The 27,835-nt window shown below is 32.2% G+C and overlaps 1 protein-coding gene across 9 annotated transcripts in view; it reads left to right on the top strand.

The window, feature by feature from the left end:
- The window catches only part of WDR17 (WD repeat domain 17), an 88,962-nt gene that overhangs the window by 14,218 nt on the left and 46,909 nt on the right, over positions 1-27,835 (top strand). For 6 of the 9 annotated variants that reach the window (XM_074329894.1, XM_074329895.1, XM_019749466.2 and 3 more), the window contains 6 exons: positions 6,345-6,473; positions 11,923-12,106; positions 16,194-16,424; positions 21,989-22,240; positions 24,205-24,327; positions 26,929-27,113. In XM_074329894.1, the coding sequence (XP_074185995.1) occupies positions 6,345-6,473; positions 11,923-12,106; positions 16,194-16,424; positions 21,989-22,240; positions 24,205-24,327; positions 26,929-27,113 (1,104 nt within the window). Of the gene's footprint in view, positions 1-803; positions 966-6,344; positions 6,474-11,922; positions 12,107-16,193; positions 16,425-21,988; positions 22,241-24,204; positions 24,328-26,928; positions 27,114-27,835 lie in introns of all 9 variants that reach the window. The other 3 variants (XM_074329892.1, XM_019749465.2, XM_074329891.1) reach the window with 3 other exon arrangements.

Genomic DNA, 27,835 nt, shown 5'->3' with positions numbered 1-27,835 from the left:
GTAAGAAAATAATATTAAGGATAGTCATGATTATACATTGAAGAAAGGGCATTTTTTTTCTGTTCTTGTTTCAGATGAATTCTTAGTGTTTTCAGATTATCTTTATTAAGTATGAAATAGAAGTATTTCTGATGAGATTAACGTATGAAAAGGGCAATAATTTCAACAATCATTTTACATAAAGAAAAGCATTTAATGAAATAGATGTGTATAATAATACTAAGTATTATAATAATATTGTAAAAGAAAATGCAAAAATTTTCTGAAGATGAATGCCATGTTCTACTTGATAAATTTTGAGGCACTTATATTTCAAAAGGATTTACATTGTTACTATGGCAACTTTTGCATAGTATTTTGAAAATAGCTACTCTGATCTGTTACTGCAATAGTACAAAACTGCTATTTAAAAGTGCACCTTATCAAAATGGGTTCAGTTTAAAATAATATATGATTTCTCTTTGACAATTTTTACTTTTTTAATGGATGACTTCTTAATCATTTAAATGAAGGCAATTTGTGGATTTTGGCAATTTGTGGATTTTTTTTTCATTAATGAGTGAAACAAAAGAGCCAGAATATCTTTGTGTAGTTTCATCAGCTTTTTCCCCCATTGTTGTTTGAGGGTATATGCTACTAAAGATATGCAGTACTGAATGTTTCTTCCTCCTTACTTCTTCAGGTTCCCATTCTAATCACGTCAATCAAAGATATTTTCTTGGTATCTTAGTTCTTTGTAATTATCTCTTTAATTGTAAATCCTCAGCAGTTTAAAGCCACTTGTCTCTTGGGTTCTTTTTCAGGTTTCTTTTTTCTTCAGCTGTGAATCAAGATGGTAAACATCTCTGGAGCCAGTTAATAGCTAACTGGAGAAAACCCCCTCATATTGTGAATCCTAAAGCATTCTGCAGACAAGAAGTTGAGAATTAGTGGTTAACTTTCCATCCTGAATTCCAGCCTTACCCGTAAATGATGAAATATTTCAGTTTACGGATTTAATGGTTGCACTCCAGTCCCACTGGACACACACACACACACACACACACACACACACACACAGACGCACACACAGCATCCTTTGTATTATGTTTTAAATGTAATATTAAGTGCATTTATCATGTTGAAAAAAAGGGTTAGTGTCAAGTGCAGTCCATGTATTTCCTAATGGGAGGGGATAGGGATGATAGTCTAACTTGAGGAAAGGGGGTGACTAAGTCTAAGATAAATGCTTCTTTACTAAAATTGTGTGTTCCTTTATAACAACTTAGGGGCAGCTCATGGAGATCATGAGGACTCAAAATACTTCCCTCCACCGTAACTCCAATCTACCCTTTAATACTAATATTGGTCTTTATAAGTGAAGTCCTGGTTCTGAGACATTTTAAAATAGTAGATGTTCTAGTTATAGTTAGACCCTCAAATTACCATGTTGTCTTATGAGTTGGCGCTTCTTCTGACTCGAATTTTGATCAGCTTTTATACAGACGTAGATGAGAAAGATTCTATAATAAATAATGAAAATTGGCTGATGAATATTGATTTTAGTTTTCTCTAAAAATCCAGCTTATTAATTTTCAGATAATGTGTACGTGCATATTTACCCTATATAATGAGCATTCAGCATGGCAAATTTTTCAGTGGAGTAGTTTTTCAATGTTCACAGGAAGAGATGAGTTGGACTTTTGAGTTAAAAATTGTAATTTAGAACTATAGTATTTGAAACATCACCAAGTGTGAGTTTGATATTTAGAGCACTAAATTGGACTTTATATATTGATATAATAAATATTTATAGCATTTGTATATTTATATATATTTCTACAGACACATATATATGCACTTGAGTTCAACTTAGTTTTATAAATTTATTTTTGTCAGTGACTATAACTTTAATATGATTCTTTCATATCATAATACTCTTAAATATTCAAAAATGAGCTCTAATATTATACACATCTAATGTAAATATACTCTCATCACTTGTTTTTTACATTCCATACACATACTGTTCAGAACATCTCCACTGTAACTAATTGTGTGTGTGTGTGTGTGTGTGTATCTGTGTCTATCTGTGTGTGTATGAGATTGAAACTAAAAATTGTATTTTGGCAAGAAAAATAAATAAAAATAATATCTCTGCAAGAGCCATAGTTGCCAGGCCACTGACAGTGTCAGTTGCTGTGGGGTGACCCAATGATCAGGTTTTCTTCCTGAATCCTTTATAAGTCCACATTATTCAGTGAAGTACAAGGTTTAGTACTTCATCTTTAAAGTGTATATGTTATTTCTGGGCCCAAAACACTGTATTTTCCAAAGCAACCAATCTTTAGAATGGACATGGAATTTTTTAAGTTTCTCATATAAAAATGAAACATATAAAATAAGGATATAAAGGGGTATATAATATTGATCTGAAATACACAATTACCTGTCACATGCAGTTAAAATCTATTTATTTACCTGTATATGACAATTTTATAGGGTTAATATTTAAAATATAAATATATTTTTAAATGGACCTTCAGTTGAACATTGTCTATTTTCAGTAATGCAAAATCATTAATTGTGTAACCATTCATGCTGTCTACAAAGAGATAACAAAAGCTCCTGGACATTTCTCTTTATCTACTAAGCAACTGTAGATACCACTTAATAATTGCTACGTGGTATTATGTGTATACGTATATCTTATAATACTTTTGAAAGATAATCTAGAAGTTTCAAATACTACCAGTTTAAACACATAATTCAGATTTATAAATGCAACAGTATTCATATATCTAATAATACATGTTTTTTATATTTCACTCAAAATCATAGATTTAAAAAAATTAACTGCTATTTTGCTTTGCCCTATTTATTATTTTAATGGCTGGTTTGGACAAGTTATTCAACTCTTAATTTAAAAAGGATTTAAGTTGTTGGACAGTAAGACTTATAAAAGCTGGTTAGGAACAAGGGCATGCCAAATTGTGTGACAAAATTCAAATGTTTATATTATCTAAATTTGGAAAATAAAAAGTTGTAAATCAAGATATACTGATAGTTAAAGTAAAAATGTGTTGGCATGGATTTCAAAGTAATTTATTAGTTTTTAATAAAAGGTTAGCAGGGGCACTTCTAGTTTCTAGTCTGACATGTAAGGAGCTTAGAAGTCTTCACTCTGGCCTAAAACAATAAAAATCTGAAAGGAATGAAAAAATCAACAACTCTTCTTAGATTTGCGAGTGAAGTGAATTCACAAGGCAAACTATTTCCCCCCAAATTGGAGAGACAGACAGGCAGATACTAGCATCACAATGTACTAGAGCAAAAACCCACCAGCTGATACCTCTGTGGGAACCAGAACAAAGTAGGAAAACCTGAACTGTAATTAATGAATTGCCAGAGGCTCATGCAGTAAATCTGAGAGTTGAAAACTCCAGGGAGGCCCACATGCTCTTGTGAGTTTTACCTCCAGGATCTCTACCAAGTCCTCACTATGAATATTGGAGAAAATCCGTTTATGCTTCTGGCACAGGGATAAGAAAAGGAATTGTTTTTGAAATATGCCAGAACATTCTCTTCTCTTTAACAAGGCTGCCTTCAGGAAAAATTATTTTACCGAGCCTAACCTGTTAGGGTTATATCAGAGCCTAACCTATCTGAGCGAAGGGAAATGCCCAACTCCACACTCCTTTAGCCATCCCCTCTCACCTATCGGAGGAAACTCCCAAGAATCATTGGTGAGTTTCACATTCCATAGGCACAGATTCACCAAAAGACAGAGTCCTAATCATAAGACTAAGAATGCTTCCTCTCCCCCCACATCTTACCACCACGTTACTAAAGGCCTATTTACCACAGTTCCTTTTACCCAGTACATCATGTCTTCCTTTCAACAAAAAGTTACAATGCATACTAAAAGGCACAAAATGCAGTTTAAAGAGGTTAAGCAATCATCAGAACCAGAGTCCAGTATGGCAGGAATGTTGGAATTACCAGACCAAGAATGTAAAAAAACAACAACAAAAATCTGTGATTAATATGTTAAGGGCTTTAATGGAAGAAATAGACAACATGCAAGAACAGATGGATAATTTAAGCAGAGAGATGGAAATTCTAAGAAAGAATCCAAAAGAAATGCTAAAGACCAGAAACACTGTAACAGAAATGAAGAATGTCTTCAGTGAGCTCATTAGTAAATTAGACATGGCTGAGAAAAGAATCTCTGACCTTGAGAATATGACAGTGGAAGCTTCCAAAATGGAAGCAAAGAGAAAAAAGGATGAAAAATAAAACAACAGAACATCCAAGAAATGTGGTACATCTACAAAAGGTGTACAATACATATAATAGAAATACAGAAGAAGTAGAAAGAGAAAGGAACAGAAGCAATAATTGAAGTAATAATGACTTAGCATTTCCCCAAATTGTCAGATACCAAACTATAGATCCAGGAAGTTTAGAGAACATCAAATAGGAATACCTAAAAATGTACCTAGGCAAATCATATTTAAACTGCAGAAAATCAAAGACAGAGAAAATCTTGAAAGAAGCCAGAGGAAATAACCTTACCTATAGAGGAGCAAGGATAAGAATTACATTCAACTTTTCAGAAACCATGCACACAAGAAGAGCGTGGAGTGAAATATTTAAAGTGTTGAGAAAAATAAAACACCAGCCTAGAAATCTATGCCCTGAAAACTTATCCTTTGAAAGTGAAGGAGAAATAAAGACTTTCTCAGACAAACAAAAATTTGGGAATTTGATGCGAGTAGACCTGCAAGAAATGTTCAAAGCTCTCCAAAGAAAAGGAAAATGATATAGATCAGAAACTCAGATCTACATAAACAAAGGAAGAGTATCAGGGAATGAATAAGTGATGATAAAATAAAAACTTTTATTATTCTTAATTGATCTAACAAGTAACAGTTTGTTCAAAATAAAAACACTGTATTTGATTATGTATGCTTATGTGTATGTGTATATACACACATGCATACATATATGTGCTATGCATGCTTACATATATATGTGCTATGCATGCTTATGTATAAGTGAAATGAATGACAGCAATGATACAAGGGATTGGAAGAAAGAATTAGGAGTATTTTGTTATTAAAAGGTACTGATACTACTTGAGAAGTAATGTAGTATTGTTTGAAAGTAGAGTTGGGTTAGTTATAAATGTATATAGCAAATTCTAGTTCAACCACTATAAATTTTTTTAAATGAGGTATATTTGATTGATATGCTAAGAAAGGAGAAAAACTGAATAATATAAAATAATTAAAATCACAAAAAGAAAAAAAAGCAGGGAAGACAAAAACAGGAACAAAGAACAAGGGCAACAAAATGAAATAGTAAAAATAGGGTAGGTATTAATCCAACTGTATCAATAATGACCTTGAATGTCAATGCTCTGAATACATCAAGTAAAAGACATATTGTCAGAGTGGATCAAAAAACAAGACCCAACTAGATGTTGTCTACAAGAAACACATTAAATACATAGATACTTATAGGTAAAAAGTAAAGGGATGGATGAAGCTATACCATGCTAACTTTAATCAAAAGTGGATATAGCTATGTTAATTTCACACAGAGCATACTTCAGAGCAAGGAAAGTTACGAGGAATAACTGCATCTCTGGTGTTGTTTACAGGAACATCCTCTGCCCTGCCACATAAACAGTTTATACTCAGTAGTTTCCAGCTTCCTTCTGTCCCCTCTTTACAGTGAACCATATTGATAACCCAGTTTGTATACCTGCCTTGTGTACCTCAAATAGTTTTGGGAGAATATAAAGTCAGTATCAACACTAGGAGTTCTATTATGACAGACGTCATAATCCTCCCAGTATTGGCTCACAGTGCTTTACCTTTGAATTTGTTGCCCTGAATGAATTGCTCATATTTAAAGATTGGTACATTTTACATAAAATGTATTTTTATTTTATATAAAAATCTGGAAATTTTTGTCTGATAAGTTTCATAAATCTGGCAACATGTCATGGCCTTCTCCAGTGATACCAGAGCCCTTTAGATAGGACATGCACTTTCTCTTTCACGCTAGTCCCCATCACTCCTTATATGACTCCCAACCCTTGGCCAAGTGTCAGCTCTCATTTATCCTTTTATAATCTCTTGCTTCCCTAATTTAAATTGCCTGCCTTGATGGCTATAGACATTGGAGAATTTTAACTCCTGTTCTTTGAAAGTATAAATTAAAATAAATAGTCCTAGTAGAAAATATTTTCAGGGCATAAAGGTAAGGATTGAGGAAGATAGATGTAAAACAATGAAGAACAAGTTTATTGAATAATGAAAATAACTATTGTTTCTCCAAATTTATTTTTCAAGGCAAACATGTCCCAGGTAAGGCAAGTGGGACTGTTGGCTGCTGGATGTCAGCCATGGAACAAAGATGTGTGTGCTGCCAACGGAGACAGGTTTGCCTACTGTGCTACCCTGGCCATCTATATTTATCAGGTAAAACAATACTAGTGCCTTTTGATTTTTAGTTTTATCAGGTAAAATTAATATTCAATTCATAATTGTTTTTAAAATCCCAGTCACATGAAAAGCTTAATGCTATAATTTTGTTGATATTTATATTTAATACTTTGTTGCTATTTATATCTTATGTTAGTTTTGTAAGTCAAGCTCTTAGAAAATGCTAATATCGTAGTACTAAATTATTCACAAAATCTTAATTGATTTCATATTCCTTTATGTACTGTTCATCAAAAAGAATTTCTTCAAGAAGTAAAGATTCCATTTTATGAATGGTGAGCAAGTTGTTTTTAATTCTTAACTATATTCCCATATAAATAGATGGAATTCATTTGTTTCAAATCTTGCTCAGTAATATTTGATATGGGAAAATTGTCTTTTCAGTTGAATAATGTGGGTTGTCCATTAGAGATCATTCATTATATTAAAAATAGTGCAGATATTATTTGAAATTTTCTCAGCACAAAAACTTTTATAACCACTGTTTTTCATGGCCTAGCTCCATCCCATCTCTTATCAGTTTCTATAGAGCCAGTGGCTTTCTGAATTATAGAGGTGCCATAAGCATCTTAAATCCAAGTCGTCTTTCTCCTTAAACCTGGAGTTAATATTTCAGTGTCACCAGCTAACCATTCATTTAAACCACAAATGTGAGAGTTATTTTTTCTTCTTCTTCTACTCATATCCTATGCCCTAGGTAACCAGAGGCGATTCTAATATTTCCTATCTTTTACTATCGTCTTTGCAGCCTTCTCACCTAAACTATTATAATAGTCTCTTAATATTCTCTTTGCCTCTACATTGACTCCCTCTAATTTGTACCTCAATGTAATCAGTCATCTGTAATACAAATCTAAAATTTTAAATCTTCAATTGCTCCTCACTCCCTAATGTTAACATCCAAAGTTGATACTATGACATTCTTTTGCAATCTTCCTATCTATGTCTCCCTCTCACTTTGTGCTCCTGACATACTAGGATAATTGCATTTTCTAAAATATCTTTGACTCTTTTATATCTTGCCTTTGCTTTAATTTTTCAGTTTGCCTACGTTGCCTGTCCAAAGAACATTTTCTCATCTTTCAAATCTCAGCTAAAATGTACAAGCTCATTCATGTTCTGCTTTTTCCTCTTTCTCTTAGTGAAGGACCTTAGAAAATGGATTGCCTTTCTCCATGCTTCCATTTAGTAGCATGAATCTTTCTCATCTTTCAATTCTGAAGTTATTTTACGCTCTCCGGCATTTAGTAGACACTCACTAAATGTTTCTTGAATGATTTTTTTTTTTTTTTTGTCTTGAAACAACAACTTATTTCAGTTAAGAGTGACAAAAAATATTGCTTTATTCTGGAATAAAATTTCTTTTAATTACTAATAGTATTGTAGTTTATTGAAATTTTAAGAAATAATAGCATTACTCTATAAACTAGTTTTCCACAATAAAGAGTAAGATTTTATGTAGTTCATTCTTCAAGCTTGTGGAAATATCCAGCAATCAAAATGCAATTCCAGTGTAACTCAAATATTTTCACTTCCCATCCACCCATACAGAAGACAGCAACAGCCCTCCAAATGCCTCCTTTTTTTCTCCCATCTACCTCCTTTATACTCTGCTTTTACTACCACGCTTCCCATTCCCAAATTCCTCCCACAAAATTTCTCCCTTAGTCGTAAGTCTCTATCTTCTTGTCTCTTATTCTCTCCTAAGGAAGAGCTTATGAGGCAAGGCAAATTATTCCTCTAAGGAGTAAGGAAGGTCAGAAAGTGGATGAAGAGAGAACAATTTTTTTCATGTTTGATGTGTCTTAATTTTTATGATGACATCTTATCACTTGAATATCTAGTCAGATTGACCTGAAATTGTTGATATAAAAAATCTAACAAAAAAATGTGTATATCTTAATGACTGAAACAGTCTAAAAATTTCCCTGATTTAGAAAGTGAATACAAGTAAACTCAGGTGACAGTTCGTTAGAGTCCACTGGAAAACTTTGTTTCAAAGTAGGCAGATAGAGAATTATATTATTAAATGGTGACATTTACATTAATTAAACTTACATAAATAGTATTATTTTAAATGTGATAGTCTAAATTAAAGTAATTTGAAAATTATGCTATATAAATATAAAATATTACAATTATTTTTAGAGAGAATATTTATTAAAGAACAATGTACAATGTCTCATACATTGTTCAATTATGTACAATGCCTGATAGTCTATCACATTCTGTGTAATGAAACTGATGTAGTATTAGATTTTTCAGAACTGTTAAATGATACCTATAAATGTCATAAGAATTTTTCTTTAACCATTGAATTGTTAATACACTAATATATTTTATTAACTTCTCTAAAAATAGATTTATAGTCCAACTCAATATAACGATACAGCCTCATAATACTGAATTATAAATATAATTGGAATGTAATAATTGATCCCTATAAATAGTTCAGTATTCTATATTTTGCTTAATATACTATTTGAATAATTTGAATAGTAGAGTCAGTGAAGGTAGACTCTTCTACTGAATTTCTAACTCACAGAACAGTTTTTTTCTATTAGGTACATTGGACACATTCACAGTATCTATCATAGGTAACTTACATGACTGAATAATTTAAAAACCTATTCATTTCTAAATGTACAGAAAATGCATTTATATATTTAAACATGCCAACTTAAAATTATTACAGCTGCAGTATTAAGAGATACAATAGTAAGAGATACAGAAATTGTAGACGATAAAGCCTTAGGAAATAAATAGATTATAGTCAACATTTTATATACAAAGATGTTTGCTGCAACATTATTTGGGATAGCAAAAGTTAAAAGTTGCTTAAATTCTAAGCAATACCATAATGGCTCAACCTTTCAATAACATTAACTGAATCTCTTCTATTGGCCAAGCATTACTAGGTACTAGGAATGCAACTATGAACAAACCAGACAAACAAATTCTTCTCGTGGGATTTATATTCTTAGTAAGGACAGAGGTTGGGGAGAGGTCGTGAAATAAATATGTGAAAAAAACTAATAAGTAAATGTTTCAGGAGGAAATGTGCTCTACCACGGATATAAAACAGGTAATATGATAGTCATTGACACCAAAAACAAAGGCAGCAACAATAAAAATAAACAAATTGAACTACATCATACTAAAAAGCTTCTGCACAGCAAAGAAAATCATCAACAAAATAAAAAGACAACCTCTGATTGAGAGATAATATTTGCAAATCATATATATCTGATAAGGGTTAATATCCAAAATACACAATTCATACAACTCAATAGCAAAAAGAAATAATAATAAATCTAATTTTAAAATGGGCAGAAGATCTGAGTAGACATTTTTCCAAAGAAGACATACACATGACCAACAGGTACGTGAAAAGATGCCCAACATCACTCATCGTCAGAGAAATGCAAATCAAAACCACAGTGAGATATCACCTCATACCATTTGGAATGGCTATTATCCAAAAGATAAGAAATAACAAATGTTGGTGAGGATCTGGAGAAAAGAGAGACCTTGTGCATTGTTGGTGGGAATGTAATGTTGCTTGGGTATTTATTCGAAAGAAATGGACACTAACTGAAAAGATACATGCACCTCCATGTTTATTGCAGCATTATTTACAATACCCAAGACATGGAAGCAGCCTAAGTGTTCATCATAGGTGAATGGATAAACAAAATGTGGTATACACAAGGGAATATTATTCAGCCATAAAAAGAAGGAAATTTTGCCATTTGTGACAACATGGAGGAACCTTGAGGGCATTATGCTCAGTGGAATAAATCAGACCAGAGAAAGACAAATATTGTATGATCTTACTTATATGTAGACTATAAAACAAAAAACAAACAAAAAACTCAAACTCAGATGCAGAGAATAGGTTGTTGGTTGTCAGAGGCAAGGGGTTGGGGATGGGGTGTAAAATGGATGAAGGTGGTCAAAGGTACAAACTTCCAGTTATACAATAAGTAAATTCTGGGGATATAATGCACAGCATGATGACGATAGTTAATAAGACTGTATATACATATACATACAATTAGACTGTATATACATACACACACACATATATATATATATATATATATATATATATACCTTCAAATATATATATGTACATACATATATTTGAAAGTTGCTAGGAGAGTACATCTTTGAAGTTCTCATCATAAGAAAATAAAGGTGTAATTGTGTGGTGATGGATATTAATGAGTTATTGTGGTGATCATTTCACATTATGTACTAATATTGAATCATTATGTTGTATATCTGGAACTAATATAATGTTATATGTCGATTATATGTCCATTTAAAGCACGATAGACTCATGGGACAGTTTCTGAGGTATGAATTTATTTAGATACCGTGTTCAGAAAACACCTCTCTAAAGAAGTGTTTTTGAAATGAGACCTAGCAGGAGAATGAACATATGTGAGCAAGTCAGTGGGGAAAGCATTCATGGCCAAGGGAACAGCACACATAGACCTGAAGCAGAAATGATTTGGCTGTATTAGGGAAACAAGAAGGTCAGTGAACAAGGAAGGACATGAGACCAAATGGTACTGGCCAGATAGCAGAGGTTCAAGATGTACAGCATTGAAGGCCATGTTAGCAGTCAGAATTTTACTGCAAGTATATACTCGTAGTTAAAGGAAGATTGGTATAATAAACAGTTAATATAATAGCGATTTGAAAAACTCTTTAATAACACTGTGAAAGGTTCATTATGTGTTAAAGGGGAAAACCAGGTGCAACAAAATGACATATACAGTATGATCCTAAACATGTTAAAAATGATAGAAAGATTAATTATAAAGGACATGGAAAAGTTAGGCTATTCCTTTGTTCACTTAGGTATAAGAACAAAACATAATGCCCCATCCAAAAAGCAATAACAAAAAATGGATCTAATGACACTATTGCTTTGTATATTTTGGACATCTTAATAATTTAATAATACATATTATTAAATAATTTGTATATTTTGGACATCTTAATAATAATGTAATAATGAGTAGTTGGATTATTTAATCTAAATTTTTTTTATTCAAATATAAATGAAAAATAGTGGAAAAAATATTCCAAAACCAAGTTTTCTTGCCTTCATAGATATAGCTATAGAAAATATAAAAGTGAGTTATGCATATTTAAATGTACATTTATTTTTACTTGTTTTTAAAGCTGATATGTTTAAATTCAATTCTCTCATATTTTTTTTCAAAATTAGTTTCTTTCAGCTGATTGAATACACCCAAAAGTAGTCCAAGGCTTGAAATGTGTTCATATCTTGTTATTAGGTATACTAATTTTCATGTGTGTAGATTTTTAAAAGTAATATGATTATTTATGGAAAGTATATTATCTAAAAAGAAGCACTGAAGTGTTTTATTTATGTATTTGCTTTTAGTTGGATCACCGTTATAATGAATTCAAACTCCACGCAATTATGTCTGAACATAAAAAAACAATTACAGCTATCTCTTGGTGTCCACATAACCCTGATCTGTTTGCAAGTGGCAGTGCCGATAACTTAGTGATCATTTGGAATGTGGCAGAACAAAAAGTCATTGCCAAACTCAACAATACAAAAGGTATATTTGTAACCGGTACTTATTTTATTGATTGAAATATTTTAATTTTAATAAGCAAAGTACTTTATTTCAATTAGCTGAGTTTTTAAACTAGTGGTTTTTAAACTTTCTAATGGTAATCTATGTAAGAAATACATTTCACATCATGACTCATTATTACGTGTGTGCATGTGTACAAAATTTCATGAAATACTAGGTTGGTGCAAAAGTAATTGTGGTTTTTGCAATTATTTTTAACCTTTTAAACCACAATTACTTTTGTTCCAAAGTTAATGATTATACTTGTTACACCAATCAATTAAAAACATACCAAATACCAAGAAATTTTAGTAGTATTTAATTATAACATAAAAATTTCCAAAAATGAATATAAAAATAATAATTAGATAAGATTTTCTGAATGAGACAATTGACCTTGCCTATTCATTACTCTATTCCAATCTGAAACACACAAGGACAATATTAGGCCAGTCTTCAGTGCTCTGCTGAGCTAGCTTCTTTCCTTTAGTTTTAATTTGGTCAAGGTAGAAAGTCCTAGTTCACACAAGTGGGTCTTAGTGTATTGAATATCACTACATTCTTTCTACCTAGAATTTTACCCCATAATAATGATGAAGTAATCATTTTTCTGTGTTAAATATCACAATCATTTATGTGTTAAATATCACAATAATTTAATCTCTCTTTGAGCAACAAGTGTAGTTCAACTATTAATTATGGTTTTCAAAGTTACTGCTGAATACATTTTCCATATTCAGTTTCTTCTTTAAAAAATACTGATTATAACTTCGAGGTAGAAAACTGAGGTGTGACGATCTCATTAACTTTATTTTGTTCCAAGTTTCTTTATAATATTCTTTTCAGTATGTAGCAATTCATAGGCAATTATATTTAAATCTTGCGTCCAAAATAATAATAATGCCTTTTGGAACCTTTGGATATGTTGAACACAGTTAGTATATTGCTTTCTTCTTGTCATTTCAAATTTAGGTCATTAGAAATGCTGAATATACCAGTAAAATATACCAATTTTGTTAGTAAATTTCGTTTAAAAATTTTTGTCAAAGTTAATTTTTAAACTAGAAAATGTAAATTACATTCGCAAGTTTATACATCCCATATTTTCACTTGCTACAACCAGTGAACTTCAGTATTAGTGAGAAAAATATATATATATTTTTTTTAATTTTAATGGGGAATATTAGGGAACAGTGTGTTTTTCCAGGACCCATCAGCTCCAAGTCAAGTCGTTGTTTTCAATCTAGTTGTGGAGGGCGCAGCTCACTGTCCCAACCTGCGATGTTGGTGTTATGAGCACTGTGCTCTAACCAACTGAGACCCACCCAGTCGTCCAAGAAAAATACTTTTAAAAGTCAAGTATTCAGGGAGTTTTCATTAACATAACAGTTTTCCTTAAGGTTTTCAATACCTTGTTGAGAAAAAGCCAAGTCACTTTTTGGAACAAAGCTTTGTGATGTATAAACAGCAATTAATAGTCTCAATCAAGATTTTTCATGTTTTTCTGGTTATATCTGTCAGTCTACCAACCACAAGTCCTACACATTTTTCCAGTATTATTTATAGTGATCAACAGTGCATTTTCCCAATACTTTAAAACCAACTTTGTGTGAGATTAATTTTAAATAACAGTAAATATTCCTTAAAATTGTTTCCATATTTTATGTGACATAAACTAAAAATGTTACATAATGTCATCATTCTTCTATAGTTGTCACACAAAATCTATACTACACTATAACTACATAACATGTTATCTAAATCTTATACAAAAGTGCACATTAGACAATATTGTATTATCACCTAGTTTATCTGCTGGTTTGTCATGAAACACCACATGAATCATATCCATTAATGGTGGAAGAGTTTTATTTATCAGCTGTGTGCCCCATAGCTTCCTTTGCCACTGAATGTACAGTTAAATAAGAATTTTATTAACACTTGTAGAATGATGAAATGATTTGGGTACAATTTTAATCAACTTTACATATTTTTTCTCTGAAAAATTTTGAAAACCTGTCAATAAATAAGTTCTTCACACTATTTCCAAATGCCTTCTCAATTTGAAAATCAAAAGCTTTGATATTTTATTTACAAAAAATATTATGAATATTTTTAGTCATTTTCATTTTAAATAATTGGCTTTGAAATGTCTTAGACTTTGTTTTTTTCTTTTCAGAATTCAGCTTAAGCAAAGTAGAAGTTTGCATGTCATTTTTTCCTCAGTATTAGAACCTCCACATCCAGCAGTTGAACTTGAACCTGCCTCTATATTTTTAGATACATTACTTTTTCCTAAAAATAAAAAAATTATTTAAAGAAAAATGAGTGTTAATTTATTCAAATGTAAAATGTTAAAATTGTCACCAACTTGAAAAATGTCACAATGTCCTTCCAGAAAAAAAAACACACAAAAAACAAAACAACAAAAAGAAAACTGTTAACAGTAGATAATAATCCTACCTACTTATCTCAGAATCTTGTGGGAAGAATTAAATGAGTTAATATTTATAGAGCTCTTAGAAGTGCCTGCATATAATAAATCACTATAATAGTGTTTTCTATTTTAACTATATGACCTTGTTTCCAGGCCCTTCTCTTCCTTGCTGCCTTTTTCAAAATAAGGATTCAGAGAGCCAGCATTCTAATGGCTTTCTTCAAGCTGCTATGATGGTTTAATCCGTACAGAGTATCTTTTCCCTTATTGGGGAAATTCTACTTCTGTTCATGTATCCTAAAACCACATTAGCTTTTTTATTGACCTTCTTCATGTATTCATTTATTCAATAAATATTTATGGAGTTCCCATTATATGTCAGGCCCTAAACTAGGCTTTAGATTTTTAGTGTCTGTCTCTTGGCACATGACAGACTATTGACACAAACTGAATTTACTGTCAGTAAACAACTTTATTGACTCTGTGTCTTGGTTCATATCATTTTTTCTTCCTGGGAATTATTTGTCATCCCAAATATTTAAACTGACTGCTCCTTCAAGGTATAATTAAAATCCAATTTACTTTCTAGACAGTAGCCAAATGGTTACAAACCTATCTACACATATCAAAATCATTTGGAGAACCTTGTTAAAAGTAGATTACTGGGTCCTAATTCCATGCAGTCTGATAGGCATATTCAGTTTGATGATTTTGATGCGGTTGATTAACGTATCTGTGTTGGGAAATACATAATCTCTCTCGAGCCATAAATTTACGATAACATTTATTTTATATATATATATATATATGTAATCAAATAGGATTTATTTGATTACAATAATGGGGGAGAGATTCACAATTAACTTTTGTATTTGTCTTATTGTTTAAAAGGGATTTTTGCATACATGGTTATATTTCCTTTTCTTAACATTCATGTGAAGTAACTGGTCAGTTCTTTTAGTTATATCTATTTTATAGATGAGGAAATAGAGGTTTAGAGCGGTAACGTGACTAGTTCATCTGAGGCAAAGTTAAGGTTTGCATCTAAACTGGTAAGACAGATTGTACATTAATTTTATTATTATTAAATCCATATAGTAGCATTTAACTTTTCACATATTTAATCCTTATCTTCCCAATTTGTATTTAAAATTCTTTAAAGCAGAAATTGTATCCTATACCAACTTGTATATCTAGACTTTCTAGAGCAGGTCTTACACACAAAAACTGAGTAAGAATTTATTGCTTTAATATGCAAACAGTTTTCTGAAAGAACTCTATAAATTTCTTTGACTATATGAAGCTTATGATCGCACTAATTGTTTTAAACCTAAGTAGGTACTACTTTTCCTGTCATCATGGAAGTACCCTATGTATGTTCCCTTGTAGTCTTCGGGCTTACCTTTCAAAATCTAATTCCCAAGTAAGAAGGTAATATTTTTTTTAATAACAAAATATGCTTATATTTGAAATTGTTTTAGAAATGTACAATGCAAGTAATATTTAATGGTATGATCTTTATTACATAATGAACATATTCTTGTATTTGAAATTGTTTTAGAAATGTACAATGCAAGTAATATTTAATGGTACAGATCTCTATTACATGTATCTATATTTAATTTATTCTAGGGATGCCGGCCTCCCTGAGCTGGTGCTGGAACACAGACAATGCTGTGGCGTTTGTTGCCCACAGAGGCCCACTGTTCATTTGGACCATCTCAGGACCAGACGGTGGAGTGACTGTACACAGAGACGCTCATAACTTCTTGTCTGATATCAGTATATTCAGATGGCATACCCAGAAACGGGGGAAAGTTGTATTTGGCCATATTGATGGAAGTCTATCAATTTTTCAGCCAGGTAAGAATTTAATTAGATCTCTTACATTTTATTTTCCTGAGCATATATAATGTATTTACAGAACATAAAGCCAACAGTAACAACATTTTAATTTTAAAATAATAGTTGTACAAATATTATCCAGCATTGCGTTGTTGATTCCAAATAATCATTTGAAGTAAATTTATTTGGAAGGCATTATAGTACATTGAACTCAGCTATGCAGATTTTACTTTCATTTAACCCAAATCAATCATTTGTCCCATATTTTTACTTTCTGAAGCCAATTCTTTACTTCTGAACATTTACTAGGAAAATGGCCTGGATGAACAAGGACATAGACCTGGAATATATGATGACTTAGTAACACCACTCAAAAATATTTTGCCTCCTTTGTGTAAAATACCATTCTGAGCTACAGCTATGCAAAGGCTTTGAATCTGGGATAGAAAGAAACTAACTTTCTGGAGTCATGTTAGTTAATTAATCTGGATGAATGAAAGGGTCTGAGAAACTAGTTTATGTTTATTTTTAAAATTTAAACAATAACAAAATATATAAAGGAAAAAAATGAAAAATTACTTGAATAGCTCTCCACTCCTAAAAGTCCTGCTAACATTTGAGAAACATGCTGTTAGCCATCTGTCATCTCTGTTGGTGTGTGTGACTCCTGGGTCACTAGATAGATACATGAAAGTGCTTTTTCAGGATTAAGATAACTACCATCACAAAATGTATTACATTCAGTTTCTCTGAAATTAATAGAAGAAAAAAGAAATTGAATGGAAGAAATTGTGAAAATTCAAATATGTCTCCAGGAAATGATCTTTCTAAAGGTAAAAAAAAAAAAGTAAAACATTGATAGAGTAGGTCCTTTTATCTTAAATACATTTTAAACAGGATCTATTATTTACATTTTTTAGAAAGATTAAATACGCCTGTACTTCTTTACTACCTTTTCTGCTCTTTGTATCCTCTTGTTCCTTCTGGTTGTACCAATTTTAAACGGGAACATTTTCATCCATTTGTTTTAGATTAGAATGGGGAGAGGTCAGTGATTGTGTTTCGCTACATTTGGATTTGTTGTCTCAAACACCTCCACCCAATCTGTTTCTTCCTCTGCATTGGGAGCAGGTTCTGTTTTATGGTTGGTCACTAAGGCTCAGGGCTAAGCGACGTAATTCACAGACTTCCTCTGTTTTGCTCTGGTGACTACCACCTCTTCCTGCAGCACTCCTCATCTCTGGCAGTCTTCCCCAGTACCAGGGAGGTGATTTAGGGACAATAAAGATGTGTGTGTGTGTGTGTGTGTGTGTGTGTGTGTGTGTGTGTGTGTGTGTGTCTTCCTCTTGCCTCTCTGCTCTCTGGGGTGCATTTAGGGACACTCCCCTCTTCGGCTCCTGGCTGGCTCACACCCAGAGATTTTACAAGGATCATGACACTCTCTTTTTGAGGAACCTGTTCTGCAGACCTCTGAAGGAAAATAATAAGGAGTGAGCCCTTATTTTGGTCTGTATTTCATTCTAGATATTTTTCCTACTTTGTAATTCATCCTGGTGGCCATCTCCTTTGACATTGATGAGGTCTTTCTTTTCTTGCTTTGTTATTGTTATTATTTATTTTTAAAGGTTTTAATCCATATAATGTTGAGACATGATATCATATCACTAAGATATAAAACATAGAGATTTTGTATGCTTATTTTGGCATAGAAAGATAGGGAGGAATGAAGTTCTCCTTTGCTTTTCTCTATCCTAGGTTTACATCAGGATAGAACGTATATTTCACCAGGCTAACTTCTGTGGCTTCCAGAAGAGGCCATTGTTTTCTGCTAACTTAATCTTCCTGTTGTTAAACAAAGTAATTTGTGCGTCTGTACCCACGTCATCAAGGGTCATTTTTCTCGATCCACCCATGTTTAAGTTTGCAGCCCTAACAAAGTACCATAAACTGGATGGCTTAGAACAACAGAAATTTTTTTTCAGTTTTATTGAAATATAATTGACATACATAAGTTTAAGGTGTACAGCATAATGGTTTGGCTTGCATATATTGTGAAATGATTAGCATAGTAAGTTTAGCTAGCTAGCATCCGTCATCTCTGTATAGATACAATAAAAAGAAAAAGCAAATAAAGAAAAATAATTTTTTCCTTATGATGAGGTGTCTAAGGATCTTTATTGTTTCCAATGCTAGAGGCCAGAAGTATGAAATCAAGTTGTCAGCCAGGGCCTCGTAAGGCACAAGGGGAGAATCTGTTGCAAGCCTTTCTCTGATCTCCTGGCAGTTCCTTAGCTTGTGGCAGCCTAATGCCCACCCTCACATGGCATTCTCCCTGTGTGCACACATGTCTCTATGCCGCAATTTCCCCTTTTTGTAAGGACACAATCATATTAGAGTAGGGTCTACCCTAATGATCTCAGGTTGATCATCTGCAAATACCTTATTTCCAAATAAAGTCACATTCACAGATACTGAGAGTTAGGACTTCAGCATATTTACTGGGGGCACAGTGCAGCCAAAAAGGACTCAATAAAGACTTCTTGACCTCATTTATTTCATAGGATTTTTAGCAATTCATGCACAAAACATTATGAAAGGTACAATCTGGCTATGTGTTTTCCTTTTGGATATAGGAAAAATAACGGGTCATGAAGGTAACCCTACTTTTTGAGTTTGACATTCTGATGTGAGTTTGAAATTTTGAGACTGTTAGCATTGACACTGGTATTGTTATGTTTTTTTACGTTTCCTGAGGAGAGGTCACCCTTATCTTGTTAATGACTCATTGGCACCACAGGTGGTTCAACCTCCACGTTATGTAACAAGATGGAATTTCTGTCCTCCAGGTTCTTGCAGGAAATTATGACCTTCAGCTCTCTGGAGGTGAAAAAGAAATATTCACAGAGGACTGCCCATAATGATGCAGTGCATCCATCATTTTAAATCAGTACTTTTTAAGCTGTGCTTATTAGTGAGTTTGTATATTTATGTGTGTGTATTGGGTGGGCGTTGGTAGGAAGGCTTAGGTGTCCAGCTTGCTTTACACCTTCTCTTCCCTTTCAGTCTGAAGAGCACTTTATTCTTTATTATGTATTGGGTTTTCATATAAAAATTTCATATGTAATGGGTTCCAGGGCCCAAAATGTTGAAAAACTACTGCTTTAACTATTTCAAGAAATATTCTTAGACAAAGCTAGCTCATCAGAGAATTTCTTTTTATCTTCATAATAGAATGTTTTAATTGAATTGACTTTGGTATTGTCCCAGGGATGTGCAATAATCAAATTTGCATTGTTTTGTTTTAGAAATGTTGTTGATGACATTGTTCCTATGTAATACTGCGTCCCTTTTGAAAACACACAGGAGACATTTATTTCTCATCTCAGCTCTAGGAAAAGTTTTGCTTCTCCCGAGCACATTTTTTTTGTTTGTCATGTTGTTTTATTTTTGTTTTGTGGACAATTGTGAATTGTGTAACTTTTCATAATTTCTTTCCTCTCTGCTTTAGCCATCAGGTCGCAAAATCAAAATTTAAATAGCTGTATGGATTATACTTTATCCTCATTATTTTATTTTTCAATCCCAGTTTCCCCTTGCCCCTGATTTTGTTTTTCATACAGAAATTTTCAACCTCATCATCTTTGTATCATATGCTTCTGTCCTCAGCTAACAATATAAGTTGCTTGATATTTGTTATAATAAAATAGAACATAAATAATAATAAAATAAATAGCATATATAAATAAAAATATTACCAGCTGTTATTCTAATGACTGGCTTTAGATGTTATAGATTCTGTTTTCTATCTTTTATAATAAAAATGTTGAAGCAGATAGATGAGAAAAATGGTGACTATAATTCGTTATCATTTTGACTGTGAGCATGGAGCTTTGAAGCAATGTGATTTAAATAATATAGCATTTGCATTGCAAATTTTTCCATGTTTTGTGTTGCTGTTCTTACTGTGTTTCCCTGAAAATAAGACCTAACTGGAAAATAAGCCCTAGCATGATTTTTCAGGATGACATCCCCTGAACATAAGCCCTAATGCATCTTTTGGAGTAAACCTTAACATAAGACCCAGTCTTATTTTCGGGGCAACTCGGTGGTTTTTTCATATGCTGGAATATTTTTAATAAATCATAGATACTAACTGGCACATGCAAATACCTAAAAATTACTTAAGAAATAGCTAGTACAGCTTAGGTTAATAAATCATTTTTCTAAGTCTCTCTGCCTTATAACGATCATCTATGTTAATATTCATTAATGTTTGTTATATCAAATAGCAATTAGCAGATGCTGATTTTGAGAAAGAACAAGCAAACTTTTTTTGATGGTTATTACAAAAATCTGATAAACCCAAATAAAGAAACCTCACATGCACCTTCTATGATTATATATGCAAAAATTGTAAATAAAATGCTACTATTAAAAGTCAACATTGTATTTAAAGAATAATATATTCTGATGAATTTAATCCCAAGCCAGAAGCTATAAGGTTTTTAGTTCACTTTACATATATCTTATAGATCCAAGGAAACCTATTTTCTCTGCTTTCATAATCCAATATGTTCAAAAATAATATTTAATGATGATATTGCAGAAAGAGCTCTGGTATCTTTCAATTGTGTTATATTTTTAATAAACACTTCTTTTAAACTTTGTAATACTTGGGAATAATTGGTACTGTCCGTTAAGTGTGTAGTCTCTAAACTTAGTTGTTTCACTGCCTTTCTTTTGAGAATGAAAGGCCTGGCTAATTGGAGTCCTCATCTGCTACGTTGGCAGAATCATGTATTTCCGTATCACCAGTTGTATATATAATTTGGAAGGAACAAGAGAATTATTTGATGATCCTTTGCTTCATTTAATTCCACTTGTTTTATCTTTCTATTTTTCTGGCTGCCTAATTTGTACCTGTAGTCATGAATGAATTATGATTATGACAAATGGTATGATGAATGAGAAAGGAGTGACAGTAAATATTGATATGCTGTTTATAATATGCCCTACTGTTCTAAGCACTTTAAGCAACTGATTCATTTAATCATTTTAAAAATTCTATGACACATTGTTTTGTTCTCTGTTATAAAAATAAAAGCTGAGCACAAAGAGTAAGTATCTTGTCCAAGAACACAAATCTAGTAAGTGGTGGAACTAGGATTTGGACCCAGGCAGTCCGCTGCAAAGCATGTGCTTTTTATTATGAACTGATGTTCTTCCTTTTGTGAAGCCCTTTCTTATCCATGCTGTTGTAACGCAGTGAAATTGTTGTTGATGACAGCGTCACTTGTATTATTTATCTGTCATTTTCTTACAGATCTACCGTAACAAATAGGAATAACATTCAGGGTACTAGAGATTGTCAGAGCAAAGCTGTTCAGTCTGATTTTCATCATTTGGACAAACTCTAATTCCCCTGCATTCATATGTCAATTATCACTTCTCTGGGAAATACCAGATCTGTATTCCCAGTACTCCCAGAGATCAGTGGTTTACAAGGAGAAAATTAACATCGTCTCAATCATTGGTCTTTTTCGATAATTTTGTTTAAAGTCATTTTCTTTGTATATTAATAGGTAATAGAAGTCAGAAACACGTTCTGAGACCTGAATCTCTTGAAGGGACAGATGAAGAGGATCCAGTTACAGCTCTGGAATGGGACCCACTATCTACCGATTATCTCCTTGTGGCTAATTTGAATTATGGAATCCGCCTAGTAGACTCAGAATCACTTTATTGCATAACAACATTTAATTTTCCCAATGCAGCAGCTTCCGTACAATGCTTGGCCTGGGTTCCCAGTGCCCCTGGTATGTTTATAACTGGAGGTAAGCATACCATTTCCCAGAATTTTAACAATGTGTATATTCTTTAATTCCGTCAGAGAAATTATACTCTTACTGGTTAATTTTGTGTAAAACTTACTAATGTCTCAAATATTATCATTTATTTTAGCAAATGCCTAGTTTACTTTTATTTATACTATATATTGTTAACATAATGACAAATGAAAATGAAATTAAGGCCCAGTTTTCCAGGTTTCTGATAATAAAGTAGAATATGTTACATATGAGCATGCATGTGTGCCTGTCTGTTTTTGTGCGTATACAAAAGACAGTTCAATTTTAGGCATGTCATCATGACATTAAAAGTACTCACTAGAAAAACAGTTTATCTGGATAGAAGCTCTATTGGCCTTCCTGGTAATTTTGACAGTCAGTGACCACGAATGGCTAGGTAGACCCAGGCATTTTTAAAGTAGGTTGAAAATGAAAGTAGAATTTATTACCGTGGATTGAAAGGATGTTCCTTCTTGGTTTCCTATCATGAGAGAATTAGCAAAGCTGAGAAGTGACAGGGTCTGAGAAGATGGGGGAATTTAAAATACTAATTAGAAATTAAATGACTCTACTTTTACCATTTACTTAGGTTCACAGAGAGAGGTCTCTGAAAAGACAGAGTCCTCCCAGCTGCTGTAGAAATAATTCTCATATTTGTTTAGTGTAAAATAAAACACAGCATCTATCCTCTCAACATGTTTAAAGAAATTCTTTACTACTTTAAGCACTTACGTAACACATAGAAGTAGATGGATTCTTATTTATATATCTTAATTGCCTCAAATTTCACAGTATCTGATTAATGATAGACATGGGAATATTTTATATATCTATTATGATTATTGAGATAAAATTCACATACCATAAACACACCATTTTAAAGTGTACAGTTCAGTGGTTTCTATATCCACAAAGTTTTACAATCGTTACTGCTGTCTAATTCCAGAACCTTTCACCACCACCACCCCTGTACACATTAGCAGTAACTCTCCATTACCCTCTCTCCACAGCTGCTAGTGCACACATGTGTGTACATAAACTGCTAGCCTACTTTCTGTCTCTGTGGATTTGCCTATTCTGGATGTTTCATAGAAGTGAAATAATTTAATATGTGGCCTTTTATGTCTGGCTTCATTGACTTAGTGTAAAGTTTTCAAGGTTCATCCATGATGTATGGCATATGAGTACTTCATTCCTTTTTCTTCCATTGCATGGATGTGCCAGATTCTGTTCATCTGTTTATCAGTTGATAGACATTTAGTTTGTTTCCGTGCTTTTGCTCTTATGAATGCTGCTGTGAACATCTATGTACAAGTTTTTGTGTGTACTTATATTTATAATTCTTTTGGGTGTGTGTACAGGAGTGCAGTTGCTGGGTCATATGGTAACTCTACATTTAATCATTTGAAGAACTGCCAGACTGTTTTCCAAAGTGGCTTATTATGGTGGGATTTTGTAAGGGAGGGAGCTTTCCAATTGGTTTTCAAGTATATAAGCAGTCCTTGTTTGGCTGCAGGGGAGAGGGGAGCCGTTCACAAATATTTCAAACCAGGAAGGATTATTCAATTTTGGAGTTGGAAATTTTCAGTGGCTGAATTTCCTAGAGCATGTGTGTCAGTAAGTACTTTTCGGTGATCAAATTGTGATCTTTGTGGGGGGAAGCTGCAAGGCAGGTAGTCTGTTAGCCTAGAAAAGGATTTGGAACAAAAAAATAGGAACACGTGCCAGAAATTTAGTTTGAATAGCATTTTACCTGTTTCATTGATTGTATTCTTTTGCAATCTTATGAGTATTGTTTGAAGAATGTCCATGGGTAGTGCCAAAAAAACTTGCAAGTTTAAGGTGTTTTTTTTGTGTGTTTTTTTTTTTTTTTTTTTTTAATTACTTTTATGTCTGGGTATTTTGTTTCAAGTCAAATTTATTAACGTATGTCTTTTTCTTGATCTGACTAGATTCTCAAGTGGGTGTTTTACGCATTTGGAATGTTTCAAGAACAACACCTATTGATAATTTTAAATTAAAGAAAACAGGATTTCACTGCTTACATGTACTTAATTCTCCTCCAAGAAAAAAATGTAAGTAAAGACATCATCAAAATTTAATGTTTTAAAATACCATATTTACTGTTCTCAAATAAAATGACTGATTTAATTACATAATTATATCAAATAACATATGCTATTGAAAAGCAAACTTAAAAAAAGTCTTTGACAATGTATGTGCTAAAGGAACCATCAAAGCTATACAATATCTAATATTAGTTAATCGAATATATTTAGATCCAGATTACAATTTTAAACTGCAATTATATGAAGATAGTAAGATAATCTCAAATTATCTATGTGGGGAAAATGAAACTGACTGTTGAAAATAAAAAATATCAAGTGTGATAGGACTAAATAACATTGGTCTGAACTACTAGACTTTACGTTTTAAACATGGCTCTTTTACAATCTGTATGGTTTACAACAAAGCTAAAATAGCCTAAATATTCAAATATAGAATCTAGAATGTATATTCCACGTTTGAATAGAAGTTATCACTGGATTAGTAGTTACTAATATGGATGTTCTAGATCTTCATTTATATTTACATATTTTTTCTAATTACCTTTCATTGTTTGTGTAACTAAGAAAAATAATAAAATACAATTCAGCTATACAAGAAAAATCTGGAATTGAGGGAGAGGTTCAGAATTAGAATTTTTCTTAAATGTGAAGGAAAAGAAATTGACTTCCTATTAAGTCCGTCCTGATAACTCTGCATGGTTGGCCGTGTTTTCATTTTGTGTGGATCATAAAACAACATGGGGTTGGGAATTTATTGATTGAACAATCTAGGGTTATTGCTTCCTCCTTACTCACTACTATCTATCTTTATAATATAGTAGTAAATAATTAGCAAAAGCTATTCAAAGTAATGTTATTTGGTTAGCAAATTTAGTAATAATTTAGTGGACAATGAATGACACATAGTAGATAATCTCTGTATTTGAACCTCCAATCTTTTCACAAATTTAAGCTTTTTTGTAGAGTCTGAATACTTCTAAATCCTGGAAACTGGAGGGGCTAGAAACATTAAGATTGGAGATACAATGTGCTAGAGGCGGTGTGTTGTATAGTATCCTGCATTTTTTGGATTATTTGTTTCTTTGTTTAGTTGCTGTGAATATTGAACATCCTCATCATGGGATGACTGAAATATCACAGATTCTCTTCTTTCCTGTTTTTGTTCTTATTATAAAAGTAGTCCAAGCCCATTAGAAAAAAATTAGATAATATAAAAAGGCATATACCAATCTTGTCATTTTTAAGTAATTCCTTTCAGGGAACCTGTTGTTAGATATTTATTATAGTTTTTTTGCCCCCCCCCCCATTTTCTTAATGTAACAGAAAGTATGGAATAAGAAAAATAACGTGACAATGAAAAATTTTAAATATAGACATGTCACCAAATTCCAAAAAAAAAAAAAAAAAAGAATTATAGATAGGTGTATAAGGGTCTCAGAACCACCCATAATGTCAATAAATTAAAATATTAAAATGTCATAGATCATATTAATTTTAACCAAATTGTCAACAAAATTTCATTGAGCCAAATGTCTCTTGTTATTTAGGAAGGGAGAGAGTGTTCTAATTGTTTTTCAAGTGTATAAGCAGTCCTTGTTTGGCTGCAGGGGAGAGGGGAGCCATACACAAATATTTCAAACCAGGAAGGATTATTCAGTTTTGGAGTTGGAAATTTTCAGTGGCTGGCTTTAATTCTAGTGTGGACTTCCTGTCATCAGATTCTGAGAAATGAGTGGTATTATCCAAATGAATGCAATAAGGAAGACTATATTATATGTGAATCAAGAAGAGAATATACTAGGAAATATTTATCTGTATTCCAGAATGTAATTCATATACATTGGTATGGTAATTTAGAGTGATACCATTATTTTGAATTATGTTTGCAAGAAAATACATTCTAAGGAAAAATTTCTTGAAAGAAGATGAAATACAAGATACAGAAAACAACTAAACATGGGAACATTTATGTGATTAAAATTTCGAGAAATGGAAGTATATAAACAGTAAATATAAACCTGAGAAAGAAGAAAGAAAAATTGAGATGCAAATGTATGTCAGACAGTTGCGATTCATAATTTGGGTGCTAGCTCAAAGTCAATTATAAATAATCTCAAAAATAAGTATTTTCATTGGATTGTTAATTAGTGGAAGAGAGTTATGAGCTTTAAAAGATAAAATTCAAATGCATGTATGTTTGTGTATATAGAAAGGGAAGCAAACTATTACGTAAGAATTTTGAAAAAAGATTCTAATTAATAAATAATCATGCTATGCTTTAATTTATGGGGCGATAAGAAACCCAGTAGTCACAACATTGTGATTCCTCACACACTAATTTTCATACATTTTTCTCCAACTGCACTTTTACACACCCCTTTTCAAAAATATATCCAATTTTCTGTATATGTATATATATTTTTTTGGCAAAGCTGTAAAAATACTCCTGTGGCAGAAAACGCAATTATTACCTAACGCTTTACTAATATAAATTCTGAATCAAAGAAAACAAAGGAGGATCTTCATAAATTAAGCCCTGTGGTTTCATTCCAGCATATGTGAAGCTGTTAACATAAACATTTATTTGTTTATTCTTTTCTTTTTTAGTTTCAATCCAGTCTCCAACCAAAAATCATTATACATCCTCCACAAGTGAAGCAGTTCCACCTCCAATGTTGACACAGAATCAAGCATTTTCTCTTCCTCCGGGTCATGCAGTGTGCTGTTTCTTGGATGGTGGAGTTGGACTTTATGATATGGGAGCCAAGAAGTGGGATTTTCTTAGGGACATGGTATGTCTGTGGTTATTCCTTCTTTTATGAACAACACTTATTTTGTGAAGCTCATGATGTTTACCTTTACTTACGTATTAATATTGTGAAAACTTAACCATCTATTAGGACTTTATCTTGGTTGGTTGAAACCAAGAAGTGGGATTTTCTTAGGGACATGGTATGTCTGTGGTTATTCCTTCTTTTATGAACAACACTTATTTTGTGAAGCTCATGATGTTTACCTTTACTTACGTATTAATATTGTGAAAACTTAACCATCTATTAGGACTTTATCTTGGTTGGTTGAAACATTTTAGAAGAGGGTATAGAATGATGACAAAATTACTAAAATTCTTTAAATTTTAAACATTAAACTTCTTTAAATATTAATGTTTACATAGCTTATCGCAATTACTCTGTATAGTTGATAGTGTTTCCATTTTTGTGTGGAGCATGTTAATCCTTTGTATAGTATTGAAAAATTACATTACTGTACTATATTTTGGAAGCAAAATGAGAAATAGAATTATTATTTTAGGAGGAAGGACAAGTCCATCTCTGCCAGTTACTCCAAGCTTTGTTATCTCATCTGTGAAATGAGCAAGGTTGGATTAAGTGTTTTTACGATTTATTTCTATTATTGAATCATTATACTAATTCTGTGATTCTGTCAACTTATGTTCTTATCACTATTAAACCTCTATATATGATAGAATACAATCTCTCTGAGGACTCACATT

Source organism: Rhinolophus sinicus, linkage group LG04, assembly GCF_036562045.2.
Source record: "Rhinolophus sinicus isolate RSC01 linkage group LG04, ASM3656204v1, whole genome shotgun sequence".
Classification (NCBI taxonomy): Eukaryota; Metazoa; Chordata; class Mammalia; order Chiroptera; family Rhinolophidae; genus Rhinolophus; species Rhinolophus sinicus.
Note: the sequence above shows the minus strand (reverse complement) of the source record. Positions and strands in the feature narration are given on the sequence as shown.